Source organism: Bos mutus, chromosome 6, assembly GCF_027580195.1.
Source record: "Bos mutus isolate GX-2022 chromosome 6, NWIPB_WYAK_1.1, whole genome shotgun sequence".
Classification (NCBI taxonomy): Eukaryota; Metazoa; Chordata; class Mammalia; order Artiodactyla; family Bovidae; genus Bos; species Bos mutus.
In genome coordinates, this window is record NC_091622.1 from 104,301,444 (window position 1) to 104,329,101 (window position 27,658).

Here is a 27,658-nt window from a genome sequence, read left to right on the forward strand (position 1 = left end):
ACCGCCTTTTTATTTCAAGCAATGTCAAAACAGTGCACGTGTTATCTCGCTTAACTTTCACACTAACACTGAGGAAGGTGCTGGCTTCTCTTTACAGATCAGGTGGGTGAAGACTGGAAAAGAAAGGCCTCTAGCTCTGTGCCCTGCACACCTGATCTGCCCTACCACTTACTGCACCCAGGTGGTCACCATCCATGTGCTTCGGTCCCGCACAAGGTGGGTCAATGAGGTCTGGGTCAGGCTGAGTCGCCTCCTACCCCGGCAACCCGCGCGGCCGGGCTCAGGCAATGCCCGGAGCCACGAGAAGGGATCCAGCTTCTCGATCCCCTAGCTCCCGGGGCCTGAACGCCGCAAGCGGGCTCGGGGAGCTCGGGACTCCGGGACCTTTCCTCGCGCAGCCAAGCCCGCCGAAGTTTGCCGGGACGGGAAACTGGCGCTGGTGTGAGCGTCGGTGAGGAAACCGGTCCACGCCCGCGGCCGAAGGCCGGAACCTTTCTCCTCTCTCCGCGGCAGCCCCGCTCTGCTCGGAACTGTTTTTCTCGCGTCGCTGTTGTCGGGCGGAAGGGTGCGAACAACGGAACGGTCCTCCAGCCGCCGGGTCGTCGCGCCGCGGTCGCCGGCTGCTGACGTGAGCCGGCTTGGTGGGGCAACGGTGGGCGCGGGTCGCCATGGCGGTGGACATCACACTGCTGTTCAGGGCCAGCGTCAAGACCGTGAAGACGCGCAACAAAGCACTGGGAGTGGCAGTGGGCGGCGGGGTGGAGGGCAGCCGCGACGAGCTGTTTCGCCGGAGCCCCAGGCCCAAAGACGACTTCTCCAGCCGAGCGCGCGAAGTGGTGAGCTGGTTGCTATGGAAACGGCGGGCTGGAGAGTTGAGGGCGCGGATCCCAAACCCGACTGTCTGTGTCTGGTAGAGCAGTGTGTCAAAGAGCCTGGGGAAGGTGGTATGAAGAGGGGGGCGGGAGAGTTGGTTCCGGAGAGCTGACGGCTGTCGGGAAACGAACAGTCTTGGATTTTCCCTGGTGCTCAGACGGTAAAGCGTCTGCCCGCAATGCGGCAGGACCCAGGTTCGATCCCAGAGTCGGGAAGATCCCCTGGAGAAAGGAAAATGGCAACCCACTCCAGTACTGTTGCCTGGAAAATTCCACGGACGGAGGAGCGAGCCTGGTAGGCTACAGTCCATGGGCTCGCAGAGTGAACTTCACTTCATTTTGGGTCGAAGAATGGGGACGCATGTTGGGAACTCGGAATTCTGTCAAGTTCATGGGCTGCTTCCTGAGCTAGTGATTTAGCTGTCACTCTTCAGACCTGAACGCCGGCGAGGCTTCCCCCATAGTTTTCTGCTTTTCCTGTCGCAGCACTGACCGCGGTGTATTACTTCTTTGGTTTACCCGTCTCATCGCCTTCCCCTTCCCTGCCCCGCCTTGAGATCGCAGGTGGCTTTCAATTGATCTCTCACTTCTCCTTGCTTCTCATGGACTCAGGCTAGGAACGGGCTAGTTTAGGGTGTTCTTTCACAAGCATGCTCTATTCCAGTCATCTAAACTCCTTTCTGTTTCCTGAACACAGCCGACTTAGGTTCAGGAGAGCCGTGACCTGCTCCTTAAGGGCAGGAACAGTGTTGACTTCACTGCAGAATCCCCAAAGCCTGACTCCTAACATTGCTTAGTAAGTGTTTGTTGAAGGAATGAATGAACAAATGGTTGTCTGTCTTCCCCGCTACACTGGAAACTCTGTAAGGGGAGAGAGAAAGTTTGCCAGGTTCACTTTTGTCTCCATGCCACCAAGGATGGATCTCGTTTTTGTGGACCTTGAAGCTTATACAGTTCTGTCTGTCCTCTTTAAGAAATAAAAATCCAAAATTACAATAAAAGGTTCAGAACTTTAGGAGGTGCAAGGGAGGGGCCCTGAGGCTTAAACTTCTTGGTAAATCCACTTCTGTTTGATACACAGTGCATGCAGTGTCTGGTACTTTGTAGACACAGTTTTCAATGAATATATGTATGCATGAATTAGGGAGTGGCAGTTGGCAAAGGATATTCAAGCCTTGGAAGGAAAGTTGGTCCAGATGTATATATTCAGTCCATCAGAAAGCATCTATTAAGTGCCTACTTTCTGACCACCATTGTGTTAGAATAATGTGATTTAAAAGGAATGGTGGGCAGACATATTACCAAAAGAAATGCCACAAAGCCTTGTAGATGTCATGTGGGACACAAAGCAGAGTGTATTCAGTTAAACCTCAGGGCCAAGAGAGGCTTTACAGAGGAGATGATGCCTGAAAAAATCTTGTAGGACGAGTAGTTGGTTCCAGTGCAGACAGGGTGGAGAAGGGCCTCTGAGGCTAAGAGAAGCGTGTGCACAAAGGTGTGAAGCTAGATAACGTTATGCTCAACTTGTTTATACTCAGTGTGTGTCTACTGGTTGAATGACAGATTAGTAATGGCATTTCAGATTCTCGGAGGAGGAATTTTTCATAGCTGAACAACTCCAAACAGTGATAATTATGGCTCTTGGCAACGGGAGCTTGACTCATTTGGACTGTGGGATTAATGGGGATATTGGGAGTAGAAACTGGGTCTTGAATTTAGAAGAACTGGATTCCAGTCTGCTACTTAGAAGTGGGTGACCCGGGCAAGTCCTGTTATCTGTGTCTCACATCCCCTTTGTATAAAGTGGGCATGATAATACCTTACTTAACCGGAAAGCTAATTATTAGGATCTTATGAGACCTTGTACATATTGTAAAGAGCTATAATGATTATTATTGTTCCTCTTCACCCCCTACCCTGTTGCCAGGTAGGCTGTTTAGACGTATTTTCATCAGTGTTGTGAAACTTTATTCCTTACACCACTTACCTGTCATGTACTTTCATTCTTTCTTGTAAAGGGAAACCAAGTCAGTTCATAAAGGAGTCTGAAAATCCTGTGCGGGTGCTGATAGCATCACTAGAGGAGACAGCAGCTTTCCTGTCTCTCCACCATAGCAAATGTGTGGCAAGTGGACAGCTCTTCCTCTCTCTCCCCATCCCTGGGACCGTGGAAGCTGGTGTTAATTTCCCAGCAGATCCCTTTTGCTCAGAATCCCGTGCAACACTGCCCCAGGCAGCTGTTACCAGTTGTTGGATCTGACATTCAAGTTGAAATTTACTGACATCCTATCTAATATATATTAATAGTAAAAATAGAATCTGTATGCCTAAAGCAGAACCATGGGCTTTTTTTCTCTTTAGTACTTAAAAGGACCTGAAGTTTGTGTTGTTCAGGCTTCTCATTTTGTAGATGGGCAAACTAATACTCAGGTAAGTAAAATGCCTTGCCCAGAGTAATAATTAATGAGGTCAAAGGGCAGGGCCAGAGGAAGAAGCCAGGTCCTTTAACCCCAGTTGAATGTTGTTTATTTCCCATCCCATACATGCATTTCCACTCTAATTTTAAACCAAAAATTCCTTAGCTGAGTTTCTTCTTCCTGAATTAATACAGAATTCATAACTGGATACTGAATAAGATTTGGAGCAGAAAGTCCTGAATTTGAATGCCTCTTATTTACCGCAAGGCCTTGGGAAAGTTATTTGACCTCAGTTTCCTCACTTCTAAAATAGAGCGAATCATAGCAACTTGATAAGGTGGTTATGCAGATGAAATGAGAAAAGGTGTGCAAGTGCTTGCATGAGTGTGACTTGTTCTGGTTGCACGTAAGGGTGGCCTTGTGTAAACTACCTGGAGGAGGAAATGGCAACCCACTCCAGCATTCTTGCCTGGAAAATCCCAGGGACAGAGGAGCCTGGTGGGCTACAGTCCATGGGATTGCACTAAGAGTCAGACATGACTGAGCAACTGAGCACCCAGCACTGTGTAAACCAACCCGAGGAAAATAGAAAAGTTTTGGCTTATCTACCTGGGAAACATAGGAAGGAGCTTCTTTCTTTAGCTCTTATCCATAAAACTCCAGAAAAGGGCTCTAGTTGGTTCTGCATGGGTTCTGAGCCCTCGTTAGGAAGTCATTCAGTCGTGTCTGACTCTTTGTGACCCCTATGGACTGTAGGCCACCAGGCTCCTCTGTCCATGGGATTCTTCAAGCAAGAATACTGGAATGGGTTGCCATTCCCTTCTCCAGGGGATCTTGCCGACCCAGGGAATGAACCCAGGTCTCCTGCATCGCAGGCAGATTCTTTAGCGTCCGAGCCATCAGGGAAGCCCTCCTTATGGCTTGGCCAATAGATGGGTTGAATGCTGTGATGGCTGCCCCACCAGAACCTTGGAAAAGGGAGTACTGTGTCTAAAAATCAGGGAATAAGGGATACTGGGCAGGCAAAACCAACGCAGATGTTCTTTCTGGTCCCTAGCACAGTGCCTGACCTGCTTTCACGTTACATGTCTGGTCTTCAGCTCCGTGGGGAAGAAAAACACTAGAATTGTAGGAGTTTGTAATGACAGGCTTCATGCGGGAATGTGTCCTGAGGTGCCTCCTAGGGGGCAGCTCTTTAATTCTCTTATTAATTTATAAAAATTACAGAGGCCAGGGGAAGCAACATGCAGTAAAACAAGACACCTCTAAGCAGCCAAACCGAGTGTGCATGAACAGCAGGAGCCAGCCTACAGGACGTCAGGAGACCTGTGTCCTGGCCCACATTCAGCCACAAGGGGCAGACAGCCTAGTCTTTCTGCGCCTCAATGTTCACCTTGGTAAAACTGACAGCTTAGCCCATGATTGTAGCAATTTCTTATAAAGCAGAGATAACCTAAGATAAACATCGGCTCTGAGTATTTTTTGGGAATTCTGTTTTCAGATTAAGCATGCCCGTGAGTTTTTCTTTGTTCATTATACATTGCTTTTGTGAAAGCCAAGTGTCACTTATTTTTTATTTTTGTAGGAGTGCATTATCTTGAGTTCCTGACTTCAAATCAGACTTCTTACAGCAGCCCAAAGGCAAATGGTCTGCTCCCCGCTACCGTCCCGAGCGCCTCTCCTTTTACCCTGCACCAGCTGCCCTGACCACCTTGCTTTCCTCACAGCCTCCAGGCACATCCCCACCTCAGGACCTTTGTGCGTGCCCTGGACCTGGAGCGCTTCTCTCCCAGATGCCACGCGATTGGTTGTTATGCCTCTGCTCATGTGTTGCCTCAGTGATCCCTCCCTCCACTGCCCTGTGTGAAATAGCATCCTTTTTCTCTCCTTTACTCTGCTTTATTCCTATTATTTAACATACCGTGTATCCATCGACCTGTTTATCCACTGGAACATATACTTCATGAAAACAAAGACTCCTTAAGTTTTAGAGCAGTGCAAGATAGATTCTCAGTAAATGTTTCTTGAATTAATGAATGAATGTTATTTACTGTGTCACTTTGCTTTGAATTTTGGAGCTGGTTGATCTCTGTCTAAGGCTCCTTCCAATTCCAGAAAATGTGTGAGCCTAACATGATTCCTTAATATTATATAGCATGTATATACACACTTAGGGCTTCCCTTGTGGCTCAGATGGTAAAGAATCTGCCTGCAATGCAGGAGACTCCGGTTCCCTGTCTGGGTTGGGAAGATCCCCTGAAGGAGGAAACGGCAACCCACTTCAATATTCTTACCTGGGAAATACTGTGGACAGAGAAGCCTGTTGGGCCACAGTCCATGGGGTTTCAAAGAGTCGGATATTACTGAGTGACTGACGTGCACACACATATACTTAATCCAGTGTCTGGAGTAAACATTGAATAAATAGTGGCTTTTATTATTAAGATTTTGTTCCTACCTCAGGGAGTTTATAGTCAAATGGAGAAGCGGACACATAAATACCACAACAACTCAAGTGGAAGTGGAACTGTAACACCAAACATTGATACCCCAGGGCCTTCTCAGTTTTCTTCTGAGATGTAGTGTTGACCTTGTGTGCCAGTCTTTGGAGCCATAAGTGAATCTGGGAATAGGAGTATTATCCAGAGTATTCTTTTTATTATCCAGAGTAGCTGGAAATAGACTTTATTCAAGGATTGAATATAGTTCTACGTAAATAGAGTGTCAGTTGAGGAGAGCATGGTTCAAAGAAGCAGTATCAGGCAACAGGTGCTACAGTCAGTGAGAAGCTTGAGAGAGGGCCTCACAGGACAGAAAAAGATCAGGAAACTGTAGATTTAGGAGGCAGGCTCCAAACACAATGTAGTCTGTTAAATCATATAGACTTTTTAAAAATTAATGCAGAATTCCTTTTGCAACTGATATAAAGAGCTGTTTTGTCTAAGGCTGGGATGAGAGGGCTGGGAAAAGAGAAGTTAATTAGTCAGCTGCCTCTCCACCGTCCCCCCCTTCTCCTTGAGGATCCTCTTTGGAATCACCTGTAGGGCTCAGAGAGACACAGTCTCACTGTGTTAGTGTTCTTCAGGGCCTCTTTTAACTTCATGATGCGGTGTTTTTATGGATCTTAATAACCAAGTGTAAACTGTAAGCGGGACTCAGTGCCAGAGACTTTCTATGATATAAATAGTGAATCCTTTGTGGGGACTGCACTTATGAATTTTTCCAGCACTTATGAAGACTGTAGCTTTTGAAATTACATTTATTCAATACTAATTGGTTTAGTCCATCTCCTGTAATCATTGGACTCCTGATACGTGTCAGTCATTGTGAGGACATTAAAAAGTTATGACATCTATGTCCTGGCTTTTAGGAAATACAGATGCTGCTGCTGCTGCTAAGTCACTTCAGTCACGTCTGACTCTGTGCGACCCCATAGCCACTAGGCTCCCCTGTCCCTGGGATTCTCCAGGCAAGAACACTGGAGTAGGTTGCCATTTCCTTCTCCAATGCATGAAAGTGAAAAGGGAAAGTGAAGTTGCTCAGTCATGTCCTACTCTTAGTGACCTCATGGACTGCAGCCTACCAGGTTCCTCCATCCATGGGATTTTCCAGGCAAGAGTACTGGAGTGGGGTGCCATTGTCTTCTCTGAGGAAATACAGATGAAGGGTAACTAAAGCTCCTTGAGGGAGAATCAATGGAAAAACAAACCAGACTTTGAAGGACAAGAACCATTCTACCAGACAAAGGAAGGGGATTAAATCACCTTCCTGGCAGAGGAGGGGCTGTGAGTGAGGGCGCTGGTGTTCAAGAGCAGGGTGACTAGGGGGAGCAAGGGCAGTGCTGGTGCGGCTGGAGCCCGTTCCTGGGGCGCCTGGGAGAGGGGCGGGGAGGCAGGAGAAGAGGCTGTGCTGGATGAGGTTAGAGCAGAGGTCGACCAGCTTTGGGCCACAGGCCACATCCAGCCGCAGCCAGTTTTTATAACTGAGGTTTCAGTGGAATGCAATCATATTCATTTTAGGCTATGGATGCTTTTGTGCTATAGTGACAGATAGAACGTTGGCTAGACCTTGGGCAACAGCATCGTCAGCAATGCTGAGGAATTTGGACTTTATGCTCTAAGCGGTGTGAGCAGAGGCAGGAGAGTTCATATTTGTATTTTAAGATGATCAGCAATATTGCAGATGGGTTTGGAGTGAAAAACTCATTAGGAGGCTGTTGCCGTGATTCAGGTGAGAGCTGATGAGCTAGTGGATGGAGTAATGACTGGATGAAGGAGATATCTAGAAAGTGGCTCTTTTAAAAATGTAGCCGTTGGTGGGGTTAGAAAGAAGAGGTAGAACAATTCCCAGCTTTCTAGTTGGAAAGTTTCATGGTGATAGATACCACAACGTTTTCTTCAAGGTTAGAGTCGGATGCCAGTTACTCGTGGCTTTGCTTTCTCAGTTCTAAACAGTGGAGAATAGATCCACCGAGCCCAGAGGACGGAAGTTTTATTGAGACAGCAGTGAAAGCGTTAGTCGCTCACTCATGTCTGACTCTTTGTGACCCCATGGACTGTAGCCCACCAGGCTTCTCTGTCCATGGAATTCTCCAGGCAAGAATACTGGAGTGGGCTGCTGTTCCCTTCTCCAGGGGATCTTCCTGACCTAGGGACCCAGGTCCCCCGCATTACAGGTGGATTCTTTACTGCTGAGCCACCAGGGAAGCCCATTGAGACAACAGGTGGTGGGTGACTCCCCAGTGGCATTGCTTCTTGGAAAAGCTGGATTGGAGAGCATAGCTGGAACCAAGTGGGGTCCTCTAGTTTTGTCATACTTAGAACGTGGAGATGGTTGAATCTTTAAAATAGACACCTAGTACGTGTGCCCAGCCATTACCTCACAAATCCAGCAAACACTGGGCTGTGCCTCATTATGGCGGCAGACACAAGGCGAGTCCACGGCACCAGACTGCAGATGGGGCTATTCAGCAGGGCCCAGTAGGGGCTTCCCTGGTGGCTCAGCTGGTAAAGAATCCGCCTGCAATGTGGGAGACCTGGGTCCCATCCCTGGGTTGGGAAGATCCCCTGGAGAAGGGAAAGGCTACCCACTCCAGTATTCTGGCCTGGAGAATTCCATGAACTGTATAGTCCATGGGGTCGCAAAGAGTCGGACACGACTGAGCGACTTTCACATTTAGACTCCAGGATCTTATACAGACTTGTTTTCAATAGTGCGCTCTTTCTTCTTGAAAGAAATTCATCTTTGTGGTAATGATTGTGTCACTTATGTATTCTACATACATATTGTAGAAGTTTGATTCTCAGGGATAGTCGTCAGTTAACTTTCTTCTTTATTCCAAGAAAAATCTGGAAAGGGTCAAAGAGTTCCCTCTCTTCTCAGTTTGTCGTTGGCAGGTAAACAGTTCAGTGTATGACCTACTAGGATAGGGCTGCCCAAACAGGTCCTCTCAGGGTGACCTTTGGAATGAGTTCTTCTGTCCAGGGTCTGATTCTGTCTTGCAGACTTGAGAAGGAGATTTGTCCACATACCAAGGAAAGAACCATTTTCAGGGCAGGTATCAACGGAGCTCACACCAGCTTGTGTACAAGCAGAATACTAGATTGTTCATTTACTTTGAGTGCTATAACTAATACTCAGAAGGATCCAAATTTTGGAAAGTCAATTATTTTTGAACTTCTGTAGGTCCGGAACTCTGTTGAGGGCTTTACATACCTGATCTCAATTAATTTTTCTCTGTTTAGAGGGACAGAAGTATAATATTATTAAGTGATTTTACAATGTTGATTGTATCATGAATAATATAATTCTAGAATTCATACGAACTTGATGTTTGAGGTTTCTTGTTACATGGAAATTTTTATGGGCTCCCTCTGGTGGCAAAGTATCAGTGACGTTTACAGTGGTTAATTATGGCTTGTGTTATGAAAAACTTACTGTGTTTTAAACATATTAACTTTAAAGTTGATGTAAGAAGAGGCCCCGTCTGAACCCTCTAAAAGAAAGTGAATAAACCAGAGAAGTGAAAGTATAATGTGTTGAATGAACTCATATAACTCGGCTATGAAAAGCTTGCCGCACACTTGTAATTTTAAACTCAGCAGTACGTTTTTCTTCCTGACTTTCAGGTTCTCAGAGTCTATAAATACTAGAATCTGCCCTCTACTTGCCACAGTCTAACATACGCCTATTTGTCAGAACTTTCTTACGGAGCTCGTAAGCTATGTTTAACCAAGAGAAGTGAGTCTTTTCATTTCATAATATTGTACACATTCCTGTTCACTTTTTTGGACACATGATAAGAAAATCCTGGTTAAAATCAACGTTTGTTTTTTATAGCCTAAGTAGAAATGACAGGTTGCTGCATATCTTGGCTGGGAGAAATTGAGAAAGGAATTAAAAAGCATAAGTTTTGAGTTATAAATACTTTGGGACTTTGCCAATAATTAATTATCTGATCTTGGAGAACTCACCTAAACTCTATTTCTGGTTTTTTGTTTGCTTTTTTTTTTCCCCCCACTTTACTTGTTTATTTAATGAGGAACTTTCACTAGATTATCGTTAAGAATTTTTCCATGATCAGTACTCTTCTTTCTGAAAGTCCCAGAATATATTTTTAAATGCTTTTTATAGCACCTGGTGATATTCCTCCCTGACTTTCTGTGTACTTAGAATTTTTCACCTAGATTAAAAGAAAAAAAATTTGTTTTTCAGAGTTCTCATTTGGTATGTTTCCACAAACGTATTTGATTTAGTAGTGATTATGTACTCTTGTAATGGGTTTTATCAGTGGGGTATGTTTTTCAAGTTGACTGATTTTGAAATCTGACTATAAAAATAGTAAATGCTCATTGAACAGGATAGAAAAGAAAGTGAAGTTCACATATACTACTTATGGCCAGAAATCACCACTGTTTTAATTTTAGTATATTTTTTTTCAGACATTTTTCTTATTAAAAAAAAACAAAACAATTTTTCTACAATATTGTTTTCTAGCCCCCCCCTCCTCTTTTTTTTTTTTTTGGTCTTATCTTGCCTTCTTTCAGTTCAGTTCAGTTCAGTCGCTGAGTCGTGTCCGACTCTTGGTGACCCCATGAATCGCAGTGCGCCAGGCCTCCCGGTCCATCACCAACTCCGGGAGTTCACTCAAACTGATTGAGTCGGTGATGCCATCCAGCCATCTCATCCTCTGTTGTCCCCTTCTCCTCCTGCCCCCAATCCCTCCCAGATCAGAGTCTTTTCCAATGAGTTAACTCTTCGCATGAGATGGCGAGTTTCAGCTTTAGCATCAGTCCTTCCAGTGAACACCCAGGACTGATTTCCTTTAGGATGGACTGCTTGGATCTCCTTGCAGTCCAAGGGACTCTCAAGAGTCTTCTCTAACACCACAGTTCAAAAGCATCAATTCTTCAGCGCTCAGCTTTCTTCACAGTCCAACTCTCACATCCATACATGACATATGGAAAAACCATAACCTTGACTAGACGGACCTTTGTGGCAAAGTAATGTCTCTGCTTTTGAATATGCTATCTGGGTTGGTCATAACTTTCCTTCCAAGGAGTAAGTGTCTTTTAATTTCATGGCTGCAATCACCATCTGCAGTGATTTTGGAGCCCCCCAAAACAAAAGTCTGACATGGTTTCCACTGTTTCCCCATCTATTTCCCATGAAGTGATGGGACCAGATGCCATGATCTTCGTTTTCTGAATGTTGAGCTTTAAGCCAACTTTTCCACTCTCCTCTTTCACTTTCATCAAGAGGCTTTTTAGTTCTTCTTCACTTTCTGCCATAAGGGTGGTGTCATCTGCATATCTGAGGTTATTGATATTTCTCCCGGCAATCTTGATTCCAGCTTGTGCTTCTTCCAGCCCAGCATTTCTCATGGTGTACTCTGCATAGAAGTTAAATAAGCAGGGTGACAATATACAGCCTTGATGAACTCCTTTTCCTATTTGGAACCAGTCTGTTGTTCCATGTCCAGTTCTTACTGTTGCTTCCTGACCTGCATACAGGTTTCTCAAGAGGCAGGTCAGGTGGTCTGGTATTCCCATCTCTTTCAGAATTTTCCACAGTTGATTGTGATCCACACAGTCAAAGGGTTTGGCATAGTCAATAAAGCAGAAATAGATGTTTTTCTGGAACTCTCTTGCTTTTTCGATGATCCAGTGGATGTCAGCAATTTGATCTCTGGTTCCTCTGCCTTTTCCAAAACCAGCTTGAACATCTGAAGTTTCACAGTTCACATATTGCTGAAGCCTGGCTTGGAGAATTTTGAGCATTACTTTACTAGCGTGTGAGATGAGTGCAATTGTGCAGTAGTTTGAGCATTCTTTCGCATTGCCTTTCTTTGGGATTGGAATGAAAACTGACCTTTTCCAGTCCTGTGGCCACTGCTGAGTTTTCCAAATGTGCTGGCATATTGAGTGTAGCACTTTCACAGCATCATCTTTCAGGATCTGAAATAGCTCAACTGGAATTCCATCACCTCCACTAGCTTTGTTCGTAGTGATGCTTTCTAAGGCCCACTTGACTTCACATTCCAGGATGTCTGGCTCTAGGTCAGTGATCACACCATCGTGATTATCTGGGTCGTGAAGATCTTTTTTGTACTTTTTTGCCACCTTTACCTAATAACATACTGTGAAATTTTTTCTATGTCAATACATATTGTTCTTGCTGCCAATTTATTTGGCTGCATAACCATTAAAAATAACACTACAGAATAAAAATATCTTACCTAAAAAAATAATTCTATTCCATAATTTATTTGATATTTAGGCTGCTTTTAGTTTATCACTATTTTAAACAGTACATTTTTACCAAATTTGTTTCGAATTTATAAACTCTCAAGATGAAAGGCAAAATGTATATCATTTCACTTGTTTTCTGTTTAATCTTTTCTCAGATATAAAGATTTGGATGCCCCAATATGATAAAAAGAAAAGTATCCCTAATTTGGGGAGAAATGCTAAGTGTTTTAGAACTTATTTCGGTGCTGGGCGTGGGGGGAATAGAAAAGGGGTAGGGGTAGGTAGGTGATAATGAGGAGCAGGCTAATCAGGAAAACTTTGACATGGGACCAGAGCCTTGAAGGGCAAGTAAAACTGGTAGGTGGTGAGCATGAGTGTGGTGCGTTTCAGCGACAGTAAGGACACGGATAACGGGGCCAGGTAGCTTCTTCTTGGTCGGTGGTGTGAAACAAACTTGGGGAGGTGCTTTATGGCCTACAGACTATAGAAGGCCCCCTGAGCTTTTTATACAGAATAAATGTACAAGAATCAGTGGCCATCCAAATCTAATGACCACTTAAAATCTAGTGAAATCACTTATGGTAGTAACAAAAAGCACGTCTAGAAATAACCTTAATAAGCAATGTAAATGCCCCATTTGAAGAAAACTTCATAGTTTTGTAGAGAGAGAAAACTTGAATAAATAGAAACACATATTGTATATGTGGAAGGGAGGAAGTGCTGTAAAGATAGCAGTTATTCCTAAATTAATTTGCAGGTTTAGTGCGGCTTTAACCTCAATTCCAACAGAAAGTCGTTCTGAAATTTGTCTAGAAAGTTGTTTTGAAATTCATCTAGAAAAGAAGATGTGTGTAAATAGCTAATTAATTTTTGACGAAGAGTATACTGAAGTGACGCAGCAGCAGCAGCAGCATACATGTTGGGGTGGGTGTACTAGCCTTACCAAATATTAAAACATTTTAAAGCCAAAACCGAGTGTATACATGTATGGATCATGTATGATTTATTTGTGTGTGTGTGTGTAACTTTTATCTTGTATTGTAAATCAGTAAGATTTACGATAAAAAGATTCATTCAGTGATTTGGGGATAATTGGTTAGCACTTTGCAAAAAAAGGCTTTTTGTTTTTTTAGGTCCTTATCTTTTACTGTGGACACATTAAATTTATAGATGGACTAAAGATTTACTTGTAAAAGCCAAACTGAAGAAAACAAAAATTAACCTATCTTCTAAAAGCGCGAGGTCTTTCTGAGTTTAAAAATTCATAGCACTGGACTTGATAATGGCATTGATTTTGATGATGGCAGCTCTCACAAGACCTTTACACTGAGACACCATAGCATTATTCCCAAGTATAAGAAATTATTAGGTAAATATGGCATACTGAAGAGTTTGTCATGGCATGAGAAGAAATGCTCATATTAAAAAGTTACTACCAAAACCACATACAATTAAAACTTTATATACCAAATCAAAAAACTCCAGGCATGGAAATATTGATTAGACGAGAATACACTAAAATGTTAACAATGGCTGTTTCTGGCTAATGAGATGATGAGTGGTTTATTTTTCTGTTTCTATCTTCCTGAATTTCTTTAATGAGCACATATTACTCCTGAAATGAGAAACAAAACAGAACAAGTAAACCTCCAGGCCGATGAGTTTTTATTTGCTGTGAAAGGAAATGGAAAAGAATTAATATCTTTTGATCGGAAAAATGTCATGAATAAGCAGTATCTAATTATATATTAAATGCACAATGGAGAGGGCCCCTGTTTAAAGGAAGTCTGTGGTAAATCTTTTGTAAAGGGAGTAATTTTCCTGTAACTCAGCTGGATTTTCAGTTGAGACTTTCTTAACCTGTACAAGAAAATCATCCACAAATGTTTCATTGATGTCTTAGCTTTCTGGTTGTCATTCTAAAAAATAATAAACCTATAATAATAGCTACCACTTGTTGAGCACCTATTCTAGCTGGCACTCTGCTAAGAGCGTTATCATTTGGTTGGCTATCCTTGCAAGTTAGGTTCCTTTACTCATAAAGAAACCAAGGTTCAGGAGCATAAGTCCCTGCCCAGGGTGGTGTCACCTTGATGGGCTTGCGCCCCGTTCCTGGCATCTCCTGCCACCTCTCCATGCACACACCTCTCAGTACAGGATTGTGTGTGCATGTGAGTGCTGTCCCGGGGCTTTGGAGCTGGGCTCCACTTGGCATTGCACAGGCCAGATCTCTGGTGGTTTTCTCCTAGCATTTTGTCATATCATCTGCTGTCTTAGGGAGCATGTTTTGCTGTATAAATCTCAGGTATTTGAAAGTGCCTGACTAGCTTTTGGGGAATACAGCTGCCTCCAAAGCAAACTCTCTTTTTAGTCAACAGTTGCTAGTAACTGTGTATTTCTTAGAGCCAGTGTTGAGGTCTGTTTTGGGGCAAAGGGGAAAAGTGTTGTGGTTTTAGTTAGTGAAATCGTTGAGAAGGAAGGAGACCCAATTTATACATTATATACATCTGAGAAAGTATAATTCCCCTTTCTGTTGTTGGGACAGTCTTTTGTTATTTATTTGTTTATTCAACAGTGAGTCCCATGGAGGACTCAAGCTGAGATGACTTTCCAGAAACGTTGAGGTGAGGCAAGGGCCCGGGCCTTTGGAACCACTGGTCAGTCATTGGATGAAGGCTTCCCCCAGGGAGAGGGCTTCCCCAGGGAGAGGCCTTCCAATTGGATGGGACAGCTTCATTCTGCTGAGAACAGTGCCTTGAGAGAGACTCAGCTGTGAGGCATCGACAAGCAGTTTTTCTGGAGGCTGGGGCAATGAGGGCCTTCATCCTGAAGGCACAGCTCTGCCACACTACCTATTTTAGAGTTGTTTTGAGGACTGAATGAGATATTTCATGTAAAACTGCCATCATTGTATGTGATACATTAGAGATACTCATTAAATGGCAACTGCTTTATTATCAGCTTGTATCTATTGAGTACCTGCCCATAAACAAGGAAGGTGCTTAGATTGCTCTTTGGACTCTGAAGATGAATGAGACTTTTGTTTTGCTCATTAATAAGCTAACAATCTAGAAGAAGGCATTCATTCAATCAACAAATATTTATCGAGCATCTGGTGTAAGGCTGTGCACTGTCTTTGATCCTGGGGATGTGTGTGTGCTTAGTCATGTCTGACTCTCTGCAACCCCATGGATTGTAGCCTGCCAGGCTCCTCTGTCCATGGGATACTCCAGGCAAGAATACTGGACTGGGTTGCCATTTCCTACTCCAGGGGATCTTCCCAACCCAGGGATCGAACCTGTGTCTCTTGCATCTCCTGCACTGCAGGTGGATTCTTTACCACTGAGCCACCCGAGCAAAGATAAGACAGACAAAAATCCCTACTTTTGTGGAGCTTATATTCTAATGGAAAACTTAGAGTAAACAAGTAAACATGAAAAAAATACTGATGTCAGGTAGTGATAAAGAAACTCATCAGACATGCTCATAGGTAATTATAGAAATCTTCAGAAGAAAAACTTTGATAATTCAGAGAGCAGAGAGGTTACTTTTGGGTAAGGTTGGAGGGAAGGTGTCATGGAAGAGATGACATTCAGGTGGGCCTCCCAGATTTTCCACATGTAGAAACAGAGAGGAGATGCAGAATGGAACGCGTGATGAAAGCTCCAGGAGGGGGGAAGCACTAGATTGGTAAAGTCTGAGGAAAGCTCATTTCTCTGGAAAGAGTGTGAGAAGTAGGCAGTGGGGTGTGCCCTATATTACCCCATCGGCCCCTGTCTGTCCTTTCCTCTCGGCGTGCTTCAGGAGGCCCATCTGTATGGAGTGCGTGGCCGGTGTCCTTGTTCTCTGGCTTCTGACTGGGTGCAGTCGGTGCGAGGCTCCAGCAGGAGGCTGGAGGGCTGGAAGTGGCAGGAGTTGGTTGGGGAACTGGGTAGCGGGGCTTTGTGTCCACAAGGGCCAGGTGTCTACTCATAGGTGTCTGCCACCAGCCCCAGCACTTTTTACCCATGTATGCCAAGCATCCCATGGGTTAGAATGGGTTTAGCAAATAGTCTGGTACCAGCCAGCAACAGACAGGATTGCACTGCAGCTCCACTGAGGGGTGACCCTGAATGATTGTGACAAAGGGAATTCATCCCCTTGTATAGAATGTTGGACGGTTCATCTTTGCCTTTTTATTTAAGGTAGCTTTTAAAGGTGATATATTTCTCTTTCTCTCTCTCGCTCAGCATTACAATAGGGAAATGTCACAAACTTTAGGCTCAAACAGATTTTCTCTTAGTGATGTGGCTGTTCATACTTTTCTTCCAGAAATGACCTGAAAGGCTAGAGGTGGTAAATGGCTCTCATGGCAATTTGACTATAAATCTGAACTGGAATGGAATCTGTAACCCATTATCAGATTCTGAATCAATCTGCCTTGTCTTTCTCCTGTTTTTGTTTCAGTGAAATGTGTGTTTTTACTCTGTCAGTGGACAGTTTACGTACCTAATATACCTAATATTAAGAGGGAATTATATAATGAATACTTGATGTGAGAGGGACTAGTTAAATACTTCAACTCCAAAGGATTCCATTAAAGTAATAAGGAAATTACATTTAATTTTAAATGATAGATTTTTTAATGTTATTGCTGTTAAGCATGTAGTATACACACTCAACCCATTTTTTGCAAATGAATTCCCAAAGCACAATTCATCTTTATACAGGTGGAAAGGAAATATTCTTACAAAGTATAGTTTGATAGTCGTCTTCTTAACTGTGGAGAGAAACATACTTTTCCCAAGAATAGAATGTGATGGTCGATTGGAAACTTTGGGAGTTACAGGCTTTTAGCTCTACCTCTTGAAATAAGAAAATATATATAAATGGGTCCCCAGATGAAGGCGTGGTGGGGTCCTTTATAGCCCTAATTGACTCCAGACATAGAGGCCGTGATTTGTAAGCAAGCAGTGACAAGAGGAAGTTAAATCAAAATTAAATTAAGGGAAGGAAGAAAAAAAAAAAGAGATATCAGGAGAGGTGGTGAATTTTCTGAAGGCTTCTAAATACTTATCTGTGGGTAAGTAGGAGATCTGTGACTGTATCTCAGTTGTGTCAAAGGATGAAATCTGGAAACATTTCAGTCCTAAAAAAGAACTCTCTCTCTTTTCTGAAGTCTTTTTGGTATTCATTACTTGGTATAGTTCAGTCAGTACACGCACATTGCTTCTATACTTTTCCATGACTCAACTGGCAGTAAAAAAAAAATCAGCATCTCCCAGATACACAGAGGAGGTGATATTTTGGGAGGATTGGTTTTTCTGTTTATATTTTGACTTTGTGTTATTATTCGGCTCATGTGACTAAAATTGTAGGAATCAGAGCCTCCCGGGCTCTCAGCCACGCTGACTGCCATTTCTGCAGTCATCTCAGTTTCTCTTTTGCTGGCCTCCCCTGCCTGGTGAAATCTCAGGCCCAAGAGGACAGACTGGGTCCTGCTCCCCGCCCCTGCAAACACGGTGCGGAGGTCAGCACTGTTTGTGACGTTGACTAGCGCCTTGCCTTTCCTCTCTTTCTCATCTATCCCACTAGCACCACGTGGGTTCCCACCCTCACCTTCTTGAGCCTGAGCTGAGGCAACAGCAGGTCTGAGGGCTCCCGCACCTCCACCCTCTCTCAGAGCCATGCCACTGTGCAGAAAGTGCCACGCTCATTATGTTCCCGCGCTCGGAAGTGTTCAGCACTGCTCCTTCTTCACAAGGTGGATCCTGTTATTTGGCTGGTGTTCAAAGGGCTTCATAAAGCTAGCCCCACCCACTTCTCCAGTTTAACATCCCATACCTCCCTGTACCGTCCACCAGCTTTAATCAAGGGGCTCTCTTAACACGCTGTTCTGCTCTCTTGTCTCCTTGTCTGAAACTCCTGCTCTTTCTCTTGCCTCGACGGCTCACTCCTCTTTACTTAACTCATATGCTACCCATCTTAAAAGGGTAGAAGAGGAATCTCTTCTGAATTCAGAGCATTTGCTGCTTGTATTACTTGTTAACCCAGCAAGTCTGGGAGGCTTGTGACAGCCTTTGCATTATTGTTTGTTGTTGTCATTACTTTTTGAAGATGAATCGGGCAGTATCCTGTCCAGCTGAGAGACAGGCACTCACATATTGTTATTTAATAATTGCATCGATGCTTAGCCTTCCAAGTGCCGTTGTATTGTCTTCCAAACTACGTTATTTACTTTTGAGCACGGGAGATGGAAGAGGAAAGGGTACGAGTGACTGGATGTCTTTTAAATATTTCCTTCAGTGGCTTTGATGTAGCTAGGGCTGCAGCTATCAGGCAGGATAGTCACCCAACTTACTCATGCTTGCCTTCCCAGCGCCCAGCCCAGCGCCTGGCCCATGGTGGGGAGTCAGTCCATGGTATGTGACTAAATGAATCGAAAACATTCTCAAATATTTGTTTACTAGTTTGACCCAGAGCTAAATGAATCAACATGGGTGATTTTCCATCTTCGAAAAGCCATAAAAATCCAGTTTCTCATTTAGCTTTTTTCACCATTAACAGTTCTCCCTCCAGCACTTCTTCCTTTTGCCTGCCTTTTGCTTCATACTGAAATGCAAATCAATTTCCTCTCATTCTTTCCCCTGTGAAATTGGAGAACAGCTGTTTAGTCACCTCTTTATAAATAACCCTTCAACAAGTTAAATTGCCTCTAGGACTTGCTTTCTCTAGATTAAATTATCCCAAAGCCTTTTCTTTTTCTCATAAAGGCATTTTCAGAAAGAAGCATTTGTTATTTTTTATTTCTTTTTCTAACTCTTTATAAAACTTTATTCTTTTCATAAATATACCATATAGAATACCCCTGCAAGTAACTGATTAATGCTGTCTGGAAAGGAAGCCATCTTGGATCTCCTCTCATTTGCGCTTTGGAATATCCTGTTAACCTTTCTCCCCATTGCCTGTGAGATTTAACTTGGTGTCTACTCTCAGCCTCTCCTTGTTTTGTTTCCTTTTTCAGTGCATTTCTTCAAATGTGTAGCTTGATTTTCTTCCCCAGAACGCTAACTTGCTGTATCAGTAGTCTTACCAGTTACAGAGAACCCAGTACAAATTAGCTTAAATGATGGAAGGGAATTTATTGGGTTATATCATTGAAAAGTCTGGTAATATGACTTAACCTGCAGCGTGGCTGTGCCCCGGGGACAAAACAAGTGTCACCAGGAGCACTGTTTTCTCACTCTCTCTGTTAGTGGTATTAGCACCTCCCTTCAGGCCCCTCCAGGCTCCAGCTCCGTGGTAGCTGTGGATCTGCTGCACATGCAGAGCTTACTTGCCAGACTACCCCACCCAGAGGAAGAGAGAAACACTTTTCCTGGGAGACCGGCTGGAATCCTAGGGCTGAGGCGGATGCTGCTCCTTAAACCCATCCCCAGAAGCCTGCTTAGGACCCAGCTCTGCAGCCAGAGCAGTGTCACATACGGCTGTGAACAGGGGAAGAATGTTCCAAGGAAATGTGGGGAGCTGTTCCCAGGAGGAGGGCAGTGGGTGTGAGTGACCAACCATCGATGTGTATCGCTCTGAAATTGTGCTTCTTCACTCTGCCTTAGACAGATTATTAATACTGCTTTGAACTGGAAATGTTTCTGGCATGAACTCTTCACTCAGTCTTTATTGAACACTCTGGATAGAGTATGCCAGGCGTGCAACTAGGTATTGGGTGTATAACCACGAGTGAGGCAATCCCTGACCAGGAGAAACTTTTAGTCTATGGAAAAGACAGATGAATAGGCAAATAGTTAAAACCTGTTATAATAAGTGTTGTTATCAGAATGTATGTGGATACAGGGGTGTTAATAGAAATGAGGGACTCAGTGGGAGGGGCTTGAAGGGGGAGAGAGCTTCACAGGAGAGGTCAGTTTTGAGCTAAGCCTTGAAGGGTAGAAAGGACTTCCTTAGAATGGAGAAAGAAGGGCATTATCCTCAAGGCCATGGTGAACCTTATTAAAAAGTTTCCAGCAGGGAACTGGCAGGATCAGGTATGGATTTTAGAAAGATGGTTCTGCTGGACGTTGGTCGATTCAGTGGAGGCGAGAAGTACTGGCAGGGAGGAGAAAGATCCATTGACTGTTGGAATAATCAAGTCTGAGCCCGACCCAGTGGAGGCCTGAACTGAGTCAGGGACTATAGGGACAGAGGACAGGTTTAAGATATATTGACAGGGTTTGGGACTTGTTAAGTGTAGGAGATGAAAACCAGTCGGTCTAGATGAATTCAAGGTTTCAGCTGTGGGTGACTGCTAGATGAGTTTAGTTCAGTTCAACATGAGTTCAGCTTTGTGGTTCTTTGAGGTGCCTGCTGAAAACCCACCCAAGGGGCGCATGTCTATCGGGCAATGGTAAATACAGAAGGGGACCTCAGGGAAAAGTCTCTGAGCCAGAGACATAGATGGGAGATATCCGAGTACAGGTGGAGTATAGATATCACTTCTTCCTTGAAGAAGGAGTGAGGTTACCCAAGGGGAATTTCAAATGAGAAGAAAAGAGGGCTGTGTAATGGGGAAGAGCAACATTTGAGAGTCTAGGAGAGGATAAGGGATCAGAGAAGGAGGCCGTGGAGAAGTTAGGCATCTGGGTCTCTCCAAATAATAGACTTCCTCTTGCCTTGATAAAGGCAGTGTCTCCTGGGAGATTGATGCCAAGGTGGTTGGTTAGGCACATGGACCCTGGGCTCTACCACCTACTGGTGTGTGACTTGTGGGCAGATTAGTTCGTTTCCTGATCTATAAGGTGGGAATAAGTGAAAGTGAAAGTGTTGGTCGCTCAGTCGTGTCCGACTCTTTGAGAACCCCTTGGACTGTATCCTCTGTCCATGGAGTTCTCCAGGCAAGAATACTGGAGTTGGTTGCCATTCCCTTCTCCGTGGGATCTTACCGACCCAGGGATCGAACCCGGGTCTCCTGAAGTGCAGGCACGTTTGTTACCATCTGATTCACCAAGGAAGCCCCTGAAGAAAAAATTTTAGAGGATTAAATGAGTAAATCACTTAATCACTTTGAAAGTGCTTGGCACATAGAAAATGTTAATAAGTGTTTGATAAATAAACATAGAAATCTATCAGTGCATGTGCCCTGCATTTGTGATCTGTCTGCCTCTAAATTTACTTACCTACCGGCCAGTTAATCTGAAATCCAAACTTTGTTTTGGACCTAAATAATTTATTCTTCTGAAAACTCTGGTGGTTCCAATGTAAACAGTGCAAATATCTGACTTCTTGAAGTTTTTCCAGATTATTTATTGGATTATTATTTTTATTATAATACTGGCTATTAATTTGATGTACCTCTAACTTTGATGTACTTTGTTTCTTCCACACTTGATGTGTTTTAAAATTGTTCCTAATAACCTCACTGCATATAACTTTCTCTTCTTTCTCTCTCTCTTGTTTTCTTCAGATTTTCTTCCCCAGAATCATTCTTATAAAGTTCTGGAATGCTCTTTTAGTTGCACCCCCGCATTTTGGTCAGTTTCTGGCATGTTACTTTTAATCAGGCTACTTTTTTCATCCATCTGTAGAAATTGGCAATAATTTCAACTCCTCTCCATTATGGTCAGGAATACGACCTCGCTGTCTTTTTCTTCTTCCTTTTGCATTTTCCCAAGTAAATGTCTTGAACCACTGATTAGATCTATGTGCCCACAATAACATAAGCAGGCATGAAGCTTAAATCTGATTTAAAGCAGTATTGTACAGACTATTACTCCATTAAAGTCCTTCAGAGTCTAGATTAAAATAGAACAGTATGAAGAGCGTGAGTTTGTCATGCAATCTCTAACACTTGTTGAACCAGACATCTTGTGTGTTCATTTTTAAATAACTGGGTAGATCACTTTTTTATTTATTATGAACACAAACACTGATGCTAACAGCTGACATGTGAAAGGAAAACAGGCGATAGTGATGAAAACCATTTAATGATTAGTGAGGAAACAAATATTGTTTAATGAAAATAAAAACCATGTCTAAAGGGCCTAATGCTGACTTTTGGAAATATAACCATGTTGTGGTCTGTTGTGTACCCTCTGTCCTGTACAGTAGATATTGTTTAAAATTGCTTGGGAACTGGAGCTTGCAATTGTGAGCCTGGAATGTCCTGCAGATAATTAAGTTGTGGTCAGGCTTTGGAAAAATAAAAAGTTCTCGAACTATGATTTTATAAACATGCTACAATAACATTTCTTTATATTTAACAGTTTCTTATAGAAAACTGATACTCTCATGAGGCATTGATTAAAGGTAAAACATCAAGAAAGAAAAAATATTAAATTAAAACTTCACTTAGGATGTTGACAGTTGGCTTGTAATATTAAACAGATGTGTATGTTTCTGGGGATATTCTTCTTTCTGAACTGAATTGCTAAGTTGTATTTTTTTAAAATGACAACTACAAATTTTTGATCAGTTAATAATTTTAAATGCCCTTTCTACAATCTTCTGTATTCTAACTTCATCTGTAGTTTGAGCCCTCTCAGTGATACAATGATTGGTGAAACCTTCGCTGCCTCTTCTGAAGTCTTTCCTTTTCTTTCTTTCTTCATCATCCCCAGCTCCTCGTCTTAAAGCTTAACTGGGCTCTTCTGATTTGATCATGCATTCTTGTAGATTGATTCCTTGAAATAATTTTAGGATCACTGAGTGGAATTCTACCCTTTTAGATTTATGTCTGCAGTTTACTCCTGTATAAGTTTCACGTTGGCATTTGCGTGCGACCTACCTTGTGGTATTGTGTTTGTGTGGTCAGTCGTGAAGGCTTCACGCATGATACGTCTGTAGAGCCAGCCGTGCAGATCCGGCCGTACCCCCGTGCTGTGGGGCCAAAGAAATGTCAGTGAGGGGACCTAAAGGAAACAAGGCCATGTAGCGAAATGAGATTCAGTACACTTCTCTTTTTGCTTACAAGAATTTCGCCATATGACCTAGAATGTAGTAGGGGCAGTGGGCGGGGTGGGGTGAGGTGAAAGGGTGGATTGGGCAGGTGGGTGGACTTCGGTAAATGGAGGAGGAGTCAGGTCAGATTTTGCAGGATGAGGTGAAGATGTTTTGTATCTTCAAAGCTTCTTCATATCTATTTGCAAGACTAGATAAATTGTTCATTTTGTTTGGGCCGATGAAATTTTTTAGTTCTGAAGATCATTTTAATTGTTAAGTCTGACATGCGGACAGCTTAAGTTTTCTGAAAGATACATGTCGCAGGGCAGGAGTCTCTGATTAACCTGGAGAACAGTCTAGTTGGTTTGGGTAGAATTATTTATCTTGGAACTATGTATTGTTTGCACAGTCTTCTTTTTGGAATCAGTGTTTTTTTTTTTGCAGATTCCATTTGGGAAGCTCTGCTTTGGGGCCTAGTATTTGGAAGGCATTTCCAATAAACACAAAGGCTCACTAGACTGAACAAATATAATGACATATTTTAGCATACAAAACTTTAAGCTCAAAAATAATGAATTTAGCTTTAATAGCAAACTATCTAAACATGACTGTTGTTCTCAATATCTAACAGTGTAAATCATTTTTAAATGTTCTGTTTGTTAAAGTTGGATTTAATAGCAATAATTTTCTTCTTATAAAAAGTGCATTTTTATATGAAAGGATTTGACAAGTATGTGTTTCAGGTGTTCGCCTTTTGTTTTTTGGATCGCTGTTTTGGAAGTATTATTTTCTATTTTGTGTGTGGGAGAAAGAGCAAATTTCTGTGTTTGATGTCCTAGCAGATTTAATTGAATCATTGCCATATTCTCCTAGAAATTTGTGATGCTAATTAACAGTACCCTTTTAGAAAGAGTTGGGAACTTTAAGCTATGTGCACAAGTACTATATAAATTTAGCATAATTTGTTATTCTACAGCCATCCTTTTTATCGTAAGACTCTGAAAAGCAGTAAAACGTATCTGTTAAGGTTTCTGTCACTTAGCTTGTTTCAGAGCTTTGTATTATTTCATTCCAATTCTCTTTCAATATTTTTTGTGAAAGAGAGTTGTAAATATTTTAAATAGTTCTGTCTAACCAGAATTAATACCACCAGATGTAAGTAGAAAATGCTGTTTAATTTTACCATTCTTACTGCATCATAAGCTAACTCTCTGTAAATGATATTCTTTTATAGATATTTTGGCCTGGCTCACCGATCCTAATTTCAGTATTATGCCTGATTTAGCAATAAGCTGCTATGATCAGCTACAGTGAATTGTATTAGGCAGGCTTTATTTTCTGTGGCAGTGTGGTATTGCAGTTTCTCCCACCTCTGAGGTAGAATAGCATGGTCTTCATATTGTTTTTCAGTTTTAATGTTTAATAATTGTCTTAGGGAAAAGGAAAGTGGGAAGCTTTTCAAGATAGGTGATGATGAAAGAATTATACCGTATGAATTCCTTCCATCTTTTAAACATTTCATTCGATCACCCCTTTTTCTCTGTATAGTGATTGGATCTTCTCAGCCGTTTCACAGATAATGAATTTGGTTCTGTTCGGGAGACAGAGTACATTGCTAGTGTTTGCAGCCTTCATTCTCTTAACTGTGAAGTTACTGATTGGGAAATGGAAGACCCTCATTGGTCCCTAGTGGTCTGAAATGAGAAATGCATCTCTGGAAAATTTCATTTGAACTTTCTGCAAAGCTTAACATTTCATCAGAAACAAAAACGTTAATAATTTTAGGTAGGTTGATTGGCTTATTTATAGTGTTCTTTGAGCTATAGTTGTAGTTACTTATTTTCTTAATCTCTTTGAAAATAGATGAACTACATACAATAACTTGGGAACTGAATTAGCACCTGCATTTCAAGCCACTTAGGAAAAGGGGGAAAAATCTGTAAACGCTTGTGTAAGTGCAGATTGAGAAGAATCTGTCAGAAACTTTCTCTTTGTCATTTCTTTGTTAGCTTTATCATGCTTAATTTTCATGAAAATAATGTGTTTGTTACTGTGGTCACACCGTGATGTAGCTTTGGCTTATGTATGATATTTTATTGTCCCTGTCCTGGAAAATTATAGCAGTTTTTATGAGGAGTGGTTTGTGGGTTCACACAACCCACTTGGAGTGCCATTCACTATAATCTCTTCTAAAAGGACCATAAAACATCATGTAAATTGTTTAAAAAGGGAAGGGCCTTTTTTGAGAAAGGCTAAGAAGAAGTCTTTCCAGGCTTTGTTTCTTACAGTTAGCTTCATGATTTTAAGCTCAGTTTATTTAAAGCATTAATGTTAAAAAATAAAATGCACGAGTATGTGACTAAAGATGGTTGTGAGCTAGGGCTGGGCTAAAACTGGGTGTTGATGCAGAATAATATGTACCAAATACATTGTAATATTTTAAAATGTGTTTCATGTGACTTTGGAAATGAAATTAAGGAAGAAAGGAAAAGAGAGAGGGAGGAAGGAAGGAGGAAGGGAAGGAAGGAGGGAATTAACTCACCGCATGTACATCTTGTTTTAAAAAACCCTTGTGTTCTCTTAAGTAGCTGTGTGTCTGTGGTCGACATTAAGGCACAGTTTTTGGTAACCAGCCTCGTGAAACGCATATTTAATTTCACAAACAGATTTACCTAGAGAAACTTCCCTCCTTGGCAGCTTCACCATTTCGGTTGGCTTGTTGCACTCAGTTTATATACGCCCTTACGAAGGAAGCATAGAGCAGCACAGTAACAGGGCCAGAGTTCTGTCATGGTTTTCTGTACAAATGCCTTATGCCGATATTATCTTGATTTTGTGTACGAGCTCGATGGAGAGCAAGGACGGAAATTGTTAATAATTTTCTACAGCATTTACATGGTACTCTGAGCTTCTAGTCACTTAATACAGATATATCTTATGTTTAGGAAATTTTGGTAAGAAAATCCATACATATGTGAAATATAAAATAGAGGCAGCTGTTCATTTTGCATGAAGATAGAACAAATATAGAATAGATTTAATTTAAAAAACCACTTCCTCAGTACATGTGAGGTTGTTACAGTTGCAACAGCATTTATGGGAACACTTATAAATGAAATGATGATTACCGTGTTCATATAGATAGTCACATAAACATTTGCTTCTGCAAAATTTTCTGTTTATATTAGTGTGTTTTAAAAGCCTAAGATTATCTGGGTGGTTTAGCAACTCCTTGGTTTTGTGACAAGAGGAGGTTATAAGTGGATTATATTTATGCATCTTGAAGAGAGCATCAGAAAATTGCTAAATTCTCTTGAACATGGCTGTTTATCTTTCTGTAAGTATAAATACTTCCTATTTGCATGTATAATTTCATGAAGAATATCAACTTAGGTTTTATTAGGTGATTGTAAATTCTTCTTGTCCATGTGTGTTAAAACATACACAAAACCAACTTCCTAAAACATGTCAAAACTATTTGGAATTATTTCTTACTGTACCCTCTTTTTTTTTTTTTTAATTTTTCTATTATTGAGGTGTTTCTATACTATCTAGGCTGCAGAGTAGCCAACTAAATGAGTTTGGGAAATAGAAGATGAAGGAGATTTTAATAAGAAACAGGAGAGTCTAATGTGATGCCGTGCAAGGTGGGAACTAGGTGAAGGCTGCCCTGACAGGCCTGGAGCCTCGCTGCCGCTGCCACAGGACTGCCCTCGGCCTTCCAGCTCTTGTCGGAACTGCGGCTCCTGTGGGGGACTGGGGAGCCCCTGTGACCAAGTCTTTAGCCTGAGAATCTATCTTCTGTGGTTCAGTGCACTAAGCAAGGAGGACTTTTTGTGGCATTTTAACTGAAGCTATTGGTTATGCCACAAATTTTATAATTGAAAACTTTGTGTCTAGCTCTACTGACTGAATTGTTCTAACATGAGATGGTTGGGAATAGGATAGGCAGGACGCTGAAAGGACCGAATACCAGCTTCTCAAAGTTAGATATTATTTTCCTCTGAGAATTGATGATACGTTGCTGTATCATGGCATCATTATTATCGTAAGTGATATAGATTTGCTATCTTTAGGGGTTTTCTTTTTTTAGATTAGGAAATCATTTTTCCTTGTGTGTGTGTTTGCACAGACAACATACTTCCTAGTCATTTGCAGTTATTAAAATAAAAATGCTTAAGAAGAGTCAAGTGTGTGTTATCTTGTTTTACAAATTACTCAGTTGGAAGGAATCTAAACTTACTTTGCTTACAACTTTTGTCCAAAATGTAGAAGTCCTTGTTTCTGTTTTTCACTTGAGTCAGAAAAATATTTTTCATGGACTTTAGATGACAGTAAACTCTTTCTTAATTAAATAGCTAATTTTTCTTCTTTCTTACGTGAAAATCCTCATCAATATGACCAATTCCTGTCAGAGAAGGGGCACAATTTTTTCATTTTTTTCCCCAAAACTGCAACTTCAGAAAATATGTAAGAGATGTAGCAATTAACCTACATGCACATTTATAATACTAGAAAATGGGCAGCTAGTTACATTCAAAGACAGGATCTGATAGGCCCAAATTGCTTAAAACATCACAGTTATTGAAGATCTACCCTAGGGAATTTGAGAAACCATTTAACAGATGAAAGTACATTTTGAAAAGTCTGACCTTACAGGCAATCATAAAATGAATCAAAACAGTGCTTTTTTCCCCCTGAAATGTAC

The 27,658-nt window shown here is 42.0% G+C and overlaps 1 protein-coding gene across 1 annotated transcript in view; it reads left to right on the forward strand.

The window, feature by feature from the left end:
• Positions 1-569: 569 nt before the first annotated feature.
• The window catches only part of STX18 (syntaxin 18), a 119,648-nt gene continuing 92,559 nt past the window's right edge, over positions 570-27,658 (forward strand). The window contains exon 1 of the mRNA XM_005893201.3: positions 570-836. Coding sequence (XP_005893263.1) covers positions 669-836 — 168 coding nt within the window. The 5' untranslated portion in view covers positions 570-668. The remainder of the gene's footprint in view (positions 837-27,658) is intronic.